At 42.7% G+C, this 10822-nt stretch overlaps 1 protein-coding gene across 4 annotated transcripts; it reads left to right on the top strand.

The window, feature by feature from the left end:
• The first annotated feature begins 694 nt into the window (after positions 1–694).
• On the top strand, positions 695–10547 carry sharpin (SHANK-associated RH domain interacting protein). Of its 4 annotated transcripts, none has more exons than XM_076876578.1 (9): positions 695–1146; positions 4380–4554; positions 6838–6930; positions 7040–7181; positions 7285–7375; positions 7470–7755; positions 8844–8938; positions 9449–9553; positions 9648–10547. In XM_076876578.1, the coding sequence occupies exons 1-9, from the start codon at positions 883–885 to the stop codon at positions 9696–9698; spliced, it is 1302 nt and encodes a 433-aa protein (XP_076732693.1). In that variant the 5' UTR covers positions 695–882; the 3' UTR covers positions 9699–10547. The 4 variants fall into 4 exon arrangements, with proteins under 4 accessions (XP_076732693.1, XP_004542823.1, XP_023010386.1 ...); XM_004542766.6 differs by having other exon boundaries at positions 9446–9553; XM_023154618.2 differs by having other exon boundaries at positions 8838–8938.
• The last annotated feature ends 275 nt before the right edge of the window (positions 10548–10822 follow it).

The raw sequence follows: 10822 nt of genomic DNA, 5'->3' as shown, positions 1-10822 counted from the left end.
TTTAGCTGAAGGCCCAGATGCATGTCTCAGGTCCTGTATTAGGTCTTTGCTGGATTGTTTCCTATTTTTATAAGGGCATAACTTTCAGATTCTGTTCAACTGTTTTAGATAGTTTTTAGGCCCGACACTCTTTTTTTCCTCCATTTGTCCAGTTTCCTAAATTGTTTTTAGGCACACAGTTTCGAGATATGTCAGGTTTTTGACTAACAGCTCTTTGGGAATCACCTTACTGGTACAAAAGTATTTCACTCTCTCTTTTTTTTTGTCTATCAAACCATGTTATGTTTGGTATTTTTCATAGATCCAACCAAAGAAACTGGAACAAGTTATATGTTTTGCACTAGGTTCAACCCTTTGTTATGCTGCTACAACAATGTGAATTTCCCAACTCTGGGATTAATAAGGGGTTAGTAAAGGGTGTTAACATCCATGTCTTACCATCCATAAAGCTTAAATAACTTATAGCCTACTGGGATGACTGTTTCTTTCATTTTCTTTTTCTGAACAGTGCATATAAATAACATGAAGCAAAGGCAAGTATGATTAATATTAGAGATATAATTCTTTATTAGAGATGATTAGAGATTAATATTTTTTATTTTTAATCCGAGTGTGTGTTTTAAATCTTTCTTATATTGCGCTGTTTTAAAATTGGAGTCGCTGTTTCTTTACGGAGAAGATTTACAGTCGTACTCTTCAGCTTCCTGTTTTGTTTTTCTGTCGCTCGGCTTCGGGTAGACATGGAAGAATTTGCGAGGCGCGGAGACAGCCAGAGCCTCCCCGTGATAAAACGCGCTCTCTTTAAACACCGGTGGACCTGTTAAACCCCGCAGAAGACACGGGCAGCAGTACCGAGCCTCACCCGTCCGTGGTGTCCGCGACATGGCTCTCAGCTCGGGCGGCTGGGCTCCGCCAGCCCCGATTCCTGCCTCGTCCCCACAGGCTGCATGCGGCGGCCCTGCACCTACCGCCTGCTGCAGTACAGTCTTAATGTCCGTCCGTGTTTCGGTGTGCCATTCCGGGATCCGACCGCTGTACCTCCCCGGAGCGGGCAGCGAGGCTCTGCGCCTGCAGCTCAGCATGGACCCGAGCCGGGCCGGAGAGTTCCGACTGGCTTTACGCGATACGAGCGGAAACCGCAGTGTGGTAAGCGTAGACACACACACACATCTGTATGTTTAGAACAAATGCTTTTGTTATCAACCTAAACGTGTGTGTGTGTGTGTGTGTGTGTGTGTGTGTGTGTGTGTGTGTGTGTGTGTGTGTGTGTGTGTGTGCACAAACGCCTTTTTTAAGTGACATTTATATTCTTAACTAACAAAAGGCCTTTACGCGCAGTTTTACGGATCTCATAGCACGACATGTGCACCTTGGTGGATTCAATTTGAGGCACGACAAATCTCAGAACAACAGAAACTCTTTCCTCCAGTTTACACCAGGATCCACTGTGACAATCAAGCGCCTGATAGCAGAGCCTTCAGACTCCCTCCCCGGTGTCGTGCTTATTACCAAACAGTATGTTTTTAAAAGGGGGGTCTTAAAAAGCCTCACATTGTTGTTTTAACGGAGAAGTAGTGTAGTTACTAAAACTTTTAGTTTCGTTTTCATTTTCGGCCCTTCCACGACATAACAGCATCACGGGGGAAGTCCTTTATAGTGGTAAACTCTCCAAATCTTAATGGCAAAATGGCAGGTGGGAATTTCCACGATCCTCTTGTCATCTGAACAAACATGCAGATTTCAGCCTTGTACTGGCAAGTCATTTCTCATTATGTGTGTTGTAGGAAGTCTGTATTTATTCACTGGTATTCTACACCAAATGATTCAAACAGTGGCTTAAGCAGAAGAAGAAGCTTTAGTCATTCTGTTAGCCAGTTAATGGCGTGACTAACCTTAGTGCTCAAGCCCTCCTGTGATTGGAGAGTTGGTAATGACAGATAAAAATAACAGCATGGCTTATCAGGAAAACCACACTGAGCACAGAGGTTCATTTACCTTAGCGCTTTACCACTGTTTCCATTTAGATTGTTGACTGTGGCTCTAACAAAAAGACAGCAGGCAGAGTTGAAGATATATTTGATTTTCATTGGAAGTGACCAGGAAAGTGTTTGAGTTTGGCTAAAATGATGAATAAGAATAAAGGTAAGAAAAGAAAATAATCATTTTAGAGACAGGCGTAAGTCAGGCCTGGATCGCAGTCGGTCCAAGTCAGACTGCGACTGTTTGCACAAAATTTGTATCCTATCAGGTGAACTCTGGGCAACCATTTAATCACAACAAGTTACCATCCGTCACAAAATGTGAAAAACAAAAAACAGTACAGTCTCCAGGCAACCACCAGTTTTTTGAAATACATGGAAGGATGTTGCTATCCTGTTTTCACTGAGCTTTTAGCTTTGTCGAGCTAAGAGTGTCCACTGTTGGATGGTTCTTTGGTTGACCCGATTAAAAAGTAAGAGCCAGGAGGATTGCTGTGGTTTATACAATCGAACAACCTCTGGCTAAGAGGATGGCACAATGCAGAGCCCACAACTACCTCTTCAGGCCAGGACTCTGCAGTCTATTTACTCCTGTAGGCCAGTGGACACTTTCAGTGATGTGGATGTACACATATTGGACAGGGATGAGCATTGGGGAGTCTAGGAGGCCACGCTCAAGAAGAACATAGAGGAGATTGATGGATGTATGGTGGATGACGGATGTGACAGAAGAAGATGGTAGGGATAGGGTGAGATAGAGGCGGGTGATGCGCTGTGGTGGCCCTTAAATGGAGCAGCAGAAAGAAGAAATGAATGTTTACAGGCTGTATAAAACACCAAATGTAAGCGTAGTACTTTCAACTTCTAATGTCGGATTAGTTCTCGCATCTTTAGTGCTTCTCATTCGTGAAGTGTCTCCATACTCTTTCCCATGGTTCTTGTGTGGTTTGTGGCGTTTGAACCTGTTGTGTTTGGCATAATTTGCTGTGTTTGTGTGTGTGTGTGTGTGTCTATGTGTGTCAGCCCTTCGTTTAGGAGCAAGCTCCTCGATTTGTCTCGGATGGTCCTGCTGCTGTTCAGAGCTACCTATGCAAGCCTGCACACCGTCATCCAAATAATTAAAAAGTATTGCCGCAAAATGTAACGTGTGACACCATGAAATAAATCATGGAGCCTAATATGAAACTGTAGATCTATGATATGATATTTAGACACATTTTTCGGACAGTTTTTGCCCATGCAGCAAAGGGCCACCATTCAGACTCGAGCATGACATACGGTCATTTTTCAAATTTACTGCTTGTTTTTATGTTTTATTGTCTCTCTTTCAGTAACAGCAACTTGTTCAGTTTAAATAAAGCTTTGATCTTAAATACTAAATACTTAAAAACCGACCAATTCTAAGCAGTCTGTGAGACTAAACGTGTATTTTTGCACAATTAATCTGGCAAAGCAAGCCATTTAAAGCTGTTTGGCTTCACATAATTGTGCTTTTTTTTTTACTACTTTTTGACGATCAAAGGACCAATTAGCAGATTGTGGCATGCAAAAGACATTTCAATACAAACACAAGTTGAATCTTCTCAATACTGGCAATAAAATAAACAAAAAAGGCACACATGCTTAAGCTCACCTCACTTTGCACAGTGTCTGACTGGCCAGATCATAACTTAACTCCCAGATCTGCCCTTTGTTTGTCACATTCACTGTGTGTCATCTTCCTGAACTCTGACAGGCTCTGAATTTGCTTTTGCATCTCCACTCTGACAGATTTCCCCCTCGACTACCGAAACACGTCTTGATTCAACTTCTTTTAGCTCGTCTGTCTCAGCTCAAAGACTTGACAGCCACCCCGCGTTATCGTATCAGACAATGTGCATGCATTCCTTCCGGCAGAAGGCAAATCCATCTTCCCGGCTTTTGTCTGTGCCCTGAAGATCCCACTGCCACAGTGAATGTTCCAAGACGGATTGTGTGTAAAAGAAATCTCTGCTGCCAAATTCACTCACTGATGACACGTCTTTCTCTGTCAAAGTGAGGATTTCACATGCTTCATTTTGCCATGTATCAGGGGATTGTTTCCTTTCTATTAAACTGTGATAGTCCTCCAAAGAGAACTGCAGTTTGGATTTGTTGCATCTACTGTTTGTTTTTTTTCCTCCCTCAGCTCTTGTTCAGTGCAAAGGAGGGTCTTCCTTTTTAATATGCTAAACATTCGTTAGCTTTTCAGGTTTGAGGTGTTTTTTGACATATTAAACAATTAGTCATGTGGATGCAAACGAAAGTGATTTGACTTGTTGGTGTTGGAACTGAGTTTTTGGCTCTAGGATTCATTTGTCACACTTCAGCTAACGTATGGGGAAGAAATTTTCTTACATCACTTTGTGTTTTTACCTGCAGTTTATCGCAGAGTTTGACCTGCGCTCTGTGCAGTATGAGGTCAAGTCCTCTCGCTGCCATGAGATGCGTCTTGTTGCTCCGCCTCACGACTGCATCCGCTTCAACTTCCGCTGCGACCGAGAGGCCGAGGAGTGGGCCACCGTGATGATGTCTTCACTAAGAGAGGCACACAGAGGTCAGTTTGACAATTTTGTTTCTTTATTTCCGATAAAATGAAAAATGGTTTATATCAGTCAAATATAAATGTAACACTCATTACACAACATTGTACATCCTTTCCAAAAATCCATTTTAGTAAACATTAGGACTAAAGACTCAGTAACTGAAACCAGGCCTTTTGTTGGTTGTTGTTCTGAGATTTTAAGGTCCAGGTCACTAAGATCACCCTTCTCCCCTGTTGTGATACTCTGTTCAGCAGGGCATCTCTACCATGTCTACATACCAAAATGTGCCGAGGTCCTGTCCTGTGATTCGTGTTAACAAGCAGTTGAAAAAGGTGTAGCTAACAAAGCAGCCAGTGAGCATACAGTCACTTGACTCCTTCAACTTCAGCAGGTCGTCTTGACCATGCCTAAAAACATGGAGCTGTGGATTTTAAACCACAGCTGCTGCACAATTCTACTAAAGCAAATCCAGCAAACAGCAACCTATTTTAGTCGATTTTAGTTGCACAGTTTCTGCCATGTTTGCTGTAACTAATTAGATATTTGTTAACGAGTGGTTTGAGAGGACGTAAAGTGTATTTCACAATTCTGTTCCCTGTGACGCATTTTTTTCCGCTGTGTTGCTTCAATTTGAAAACTCAGTTCAACTTTCACCCAAATATCTGCTGAGTAAAGGATCCTCTTCTGCGTTTTGACTGGCAACGGTCCATTTTGAATCAGCTTTGATGAACTGCAAATCTCTTGAAAGCACAAAGCATCAGCGTCCTTACTTTGTGCATACACAGCAAAACCGTTTCTTACTGGTTCTTTTTTACAATGACGCAAAACTTTTTGTCTTAATCTGTGTTGCACTCAGTTTTTGCTGTAACAGTTCAACAAACAAAATGCTTTCAAGCCTCCACCCAAAGGGAGAGAGTATGTAATCGGTCTGTTTCCTAACAGTCTAGCATCCTGAGTTTTCAAGATATCGTTTTCAAATTTCCTGTGATGGTAGATGCCAGAATCAGGTCAAGTTAAAGGTCATACCAAATGTGGAAATCAGTACAAACTTTAAATTAACCACAATTTTTCATGGATCATCTTCAAATTTTGCAACAACATAGTAGGCCTTGGGGGACATGAGTACCTAGGTTGGTTAAGCATTTGACCTTGACCTTCAAATGACCGTGAAAATAAATCCAAGAACACATATGGAGTAATATGTCATATGAAAGGGCATGGAGACCCTGCGACGTCACAATGACGCCGTAAAGCTTTGCAAAAGTCACACATAGCATGAATAAATGTTTTTTCAGCTTACAGAAGCCAAAGATTTCAGTCAGTTGGGTTCCAATCATGTGGGTGAAGATGATAAAATACACTATTCGAGTATTTAATGCTTCAAGGTCATAGGTCAAAGGTTAGGGTCACACCAATTAAGAAAAAAACTGTAAAGCAATATATTGGTCATTGGGGGACATAAGCTTTTTTTTTCTTCTTTAAAACATTTTTTCAATATAAGATTATATAACTTCACAATGACTCAAAAAGATTAATAAACTACACTTGCTACCCATATTTACAATGCTGACGTCAGCATGTTGTAATAAAAACATCATAAAACATTAAAGTGTCAGTGTAGCCCGCTGAGAGCTCTTGTTTGTAAAGAATTGATTTAATGTTGATAATCCATCAAAGAAATAAAACCTGAGGCGCCCTCTGGTGGCGGCATGCTGATGAACAATCTATTTTTTTTCTCTACCCGTTTTGCCTGTCTCTCTCTCCCCTCATACTTTTGTTTATTACATTTTTCTTTTCATAAAAACGTGAAAATAGGGTTTACCTCAGGTTAAAGGGGATGAATAAAACCATTTGTTAAACCGTTAAAAAGACTCTTTATAAACAAACTGAGTAAATAAGGGCAAATTACTGACCCTTGTTATACTGTAAACGTATTGCACCTAAAAAAAATTTGTGTCTGCGAAACGTAACTCACGCTGTGAGAAGTCAAAGAAAAAGCACTTTAGATGTTTTCTATCTGAGGTTAATGGTAAAAGCTGGAATCAAATCAAAGCAGCGTTACACATGTTAGTTGGAGGAGATAAAGTATCGTTTGGTTTGGGTCAACTGTTATAGGGCGTTAGTCTTTGTATGCTTTTGCTTTGTTGCTTAGTGATAAACGTGCGCAGACGTAGGACCTTTATCAACCCGGTGCAGCAAGTGTAAACACTGATATCGGCTGAACTTGGTATGTGTTGACTTCAAGGCGTTGTAAAGCACTTCAGTGACAAACTTCTCCATCTCTCCTCTGACAGTTGCAAATGTGGATACATACGAATCAGACAGCAAACAGAACAACACGGCAGTGGCGAAGGAGCAGTGGAGCTCAGCCTCGCTCCCGCTGAGCGGTGAGCATCCATGTTTGTCGCCATGGTTTTTTTTTTTCTCTCTCTCTCTCTCTTTACTCACAGTGTAGTTTAATAATGTCACGTTTAATTGCTGTGCTGTGCTTTTCAGAGGAGCTGTGTTTGGAGCTCACCAGGGCAATCGAAGCCGGCGACACGCAAGCTGCTTCACAGCACGCGTCCGCGCTGGCTCGACAGAAAGCGGCGCTGACGATACAGCTGTCGGAAAAAAACTACGCAGATGGGGAAATCAGGTGAGGAGGTGGAGAAACGTTTGGCTGCGCAGGGCTATTCAAGGTCATTATTATGACCGCTGTGTCTTCCAGGGTTTACCCGTGTGCCATGTCTGTGTTGCAGTTTATCTGTGGTGGTGGAGGATGTCTCCTCGTCCTGTTGCGTCACAGTGAAAGTGTTTCCCTACATGACTGTGGCTGCACTCAAGCAACAGGTCAGAAACCTGCTGGTTACAACAGCTGGAAATGTAGCTGATCTTAAATTTGCACTCACTGACTTCCTCCTCCTTTCTTCTTCTTCTTCTTCAGGTATTTCTCGAGTACGGTTTCCATCCTCGCGTCCAGCGCTGGGTGATCGGTCAGTGTTTGTGCACCGAGCCGAGGTCATTAGCTTCCTACGGGGTGCAGAAGGATGGCGATACAGCGTACCTATACTTGATCTCTGCCCGGCAAGCCCGGATTACCCGCCAGCTGTTCCAGCAGGACCTGGAGAGTGCCCTACTCACCACACCTCTCCCCCCAGGCAACGGGCCCACCTCCCAGGACTGGAGGGGTTACAACACCCTCCCTTCAAGGCTTCCCCACAACAACCAGGGTGAGTTCAAGGTACATTGCGATGATGATGTTTCGGTTGCATCTGCAGTGCACTGCTGCGGTCCTGCTAATTAACAACAACACTTGTTAGCAGAGTCAGTCGCAGCCACCTTAACCATCCTCAGTACTTTAGAGCTTTTTGTCACTGATGTGCTGAGATAATACTGATATAAACTGAACCTTTCCTGCTGCTGAATCAGGGGGATGTTGGAAGTTATTGCATAATTAGTTTCATTTCATTAGGTAAAGAAACCCTTCATGGAGGAAGCGTTGCCGCCGAGCAGCCAGCACTCTGTGACCGAACACCGGAGCAATGTTTGCTGACTCGATCATCTTTTAGATTTACTGCGTCTCAAACTCGTGGTCAACGAAGCATAAAGTCTAGTAGAAAGTCACCTGTGTACACATTAAAGTCTCGTGATTTCCAGATTAGTTCCTGACTGCAGAAGATTTGCACCCAGTCTTTAACTGTCCACGTTTTTAACTGCCAGCCTGTCTTATCGTCTTTCGTTGGTGTCCGAAACACCAACATAGACCTTCGTTTCAAGAAGGATGAACACCTGTCCACACACATGGCATCGACCAAATCGAGTGCTTCCGAGCACCAAGATACAGAGTCCCATTTGTAAAACCGATGGTGCCCTGGGAGGAGCAGATAGAGGAGCATGACAGGAGGAAAGGGGAAATAGATATGATGGTACTAAGCTGAAATCCAAGCCAGACTGCGTAACGGCTAAATTCCTGAAAAGCATGATGACCGCTGATACTGATGAGCATAAAGTGCTATTAGATTAATTATTCTAATTACTCGCTGTCTTTTGGGGGAAGCTATGTGGAGAAAATACAAGAATCCGGACAATCCCTACGGTTTGAGAGTCATCAAACCTGAATTAACACTGCAGGAAAACAATTCCTAATGTAGGAATTATACATGTTCTGTCAGGAATTTGTGAGTGGGGCTGCTAAATAACCTTAAGATATTATTCAAAAATTACAATTCTTTATTTTGGGATTTTTGTAGGCGTGTGAAAGTCTTTCAAGCTGGATGTAGATGCAGCCAGTTTAACATTGTGTTGTCCGCAGGTACAGGTGGAGGGAGCGACAGACCAGGTGACATCAAAGATGTTCTCGACATTGAGAAGCTGCAGCTGAATGATCATACCAGCAAAGCGAGTAAAACACAGGTATGTGTTTAGTATATGATGCTTCTAACATTGCAGGGACACAGGAATGCCAAACTTGATTAACTCCCCTGCACCCTAATAACAAGGACATGTTTTGGCTCTAGTACGCTGTATAAACTGACCCAGTCATTTTGTCCTGGAAGCCAGCCTACAATATGAAAGAAACTGCTCTGTTCAGAAAAGAGAAACAAGGGTTACCCCTAGTAGGCATCCCAGGAGGGAAGAGTTAAAGGATAGATTATGCTTGGAGTGAATTAAACCTTAAAGTAAACCTGTTTGTAATGCAGTCATAGGTCAGTGTTGGTGGGCTCTGGGCTCTTAATCCCCACAGACAAGAGTTAATGCAAAATCTACCTAATTTTTCAAACCATAGTTCCCAGCAAGAAAAGTAATGGTGTATTTGTTAATTACGAATAATGAACACCTTGACAGCACAGACATTATAGATAAGCAGTATTATTACTTTTGATAGAGCTCTAAATGAACTCCACATGTTTGTGAACTCAGCAGACAGAGTGGGCGTGTCCCTCGTGCACTTTCATCAACAAGCCATCTCGTCCCGGCTGCGAGATCTGCGCTACAGCCAGACCTGACACACAGAGCTTTATCCAGCAGGTACTATAACAGATACCTGGGAATCAATATTTGTTTTACTCTCCTGGACCTTCTCCCCCTGCTGACAGTGATCTTTTTTTCATCTCACACAAAGGAGAAAGGAAGGCGAGAGGATCGGGGAGAGTCTGGTTTAAGCAGCAGCTGACTGCCCTTCATCACTGTCCTGTTTTCACTTCTCACTCACTCGCACGCACACATACATACACACAGAGTGAGAAGACTAATTCTGCCACTTACATGTTGACAAAATACTTACACGAAGCCTGTCAAGTGCACTGAGAGTCCTCTGACAGCTGGCTGGCTGCTGAAGACGGGGCCGTTTGAAGCGCTGTAGCATGACGCAGAGCTGCACCCTTCGCTGCTCAGACGATGAACTGCTGACGCGAAGCTTTGACAGTTTATATGGACATGACCTGACCATGACATACATCTGCATCGAGCCAGATCTCCTTGCTATTTATTTTCCTGTGTGCGTGCGTGGGTGTTAGTGTGTGTGTGTGCGTGCGTGCGTGTGTGTGTGGAGCAAGCAACACAGACAGCCTAATATTTATTTTAGGTGGGAAGAGAAGGGAGGTAAATTTGATTGGAGCTGAATTTGTGGAAATGTCAAACTCCGGTGTCTGCCAACTGTGAAGTGATAAGAAAGGTTGAAGCCTTGTGCAATACCCTATTCTGTCTGTTAATATGACATCTGTTGGTGCCAAAAGAATATTAAAAGTGTTTTTAAAATAAAAAAAGAAGCAGCAGTGGCTGTAAAGAGAAGGATTTGTGATGCATTTACAGGGTTGTTGAGTGCTTTTATTTTTGTATAACATTGTATTACTTGTATTATTTTTACCAGAGGAGCATTGAGTAATTGTACATTTAGCAGCTGATCTAATTTGTTTCTTTGAGATGTGACAGCAAAAGAATGATCTGTTTTCAGTACATAATACTGTAAAAGCTCACATTATCTGAATAAGCAAAATGGAATTAAAATAAATGCTGTTTCTTCTGTTCTTGTGAGATCTACAAATGTCACGTTATTAGGCACAGCCTGCTAGTAAGAGGTTGGACCTCTGTTTGCCTTCAGAATTAACTTAATTCTTCATGGCGCAGATTCGACAAGGTGCTGGAAACATCCATCAGAATGGCATGACGGCATCGTACAGATGCTGCACATCTGTCAGCTGCACATACACATACATGATGTTAATCTCCTGTTCCACATCATCCCAAAGGTGCTTTGTTGCCTTGAGATCTGTGATTGTGGAGGCCATGCGAGTAGAG

The sequence above is a fragment of the Maylandia zebra genome, linkage group LG18 (assembly GCF_041146795.1).
Source record: "Maylandia zebra isolate NMK-2024a linkage group LG18, Mzebra_GT3a, whole genome shotgun sequence".
NCBI classification, from domain to species: domain Eukaryota; kingdom Metazoa; phylum Chordata; class Actinopteri; order Cichliformes; family Cichlidae; genus Maylandia; species Maylandia zebra.
The sequence above is the reverse complement of the archived record's forward strand: the minus strand, read 5'-3'. Positions and strand labels throughout refer to the sequence as shown.

What these genes read in the sequence shown, in the direction of transcription:
- sharpin (XM_004542765.5), top strand. Translation starts at nt 883, where the DNA reads ATGGCTCTCAGCTCGGGCGGCTGGGCTCCGCCAGCCCCGATTCCTGCC. An exon ending in CGAGCGGAAACCGCAGTGTG is followed by an intron (nt 1,147 to 4,379) that starts GTAAGCGTAGAC and finishes TTTTACCTGCAG; the next exon opens with TTTATCGCAGAGTTTGACCT. An exon ending in GCTTCCCCACAACAACCAGG is followed by an intron (nt 7,756 to 8,837) that starts GTGAGTTCAAGG and finishes TGTTGTCCGCAG; the next exon opens with GTACAGGTGGAGGGAGCGAC.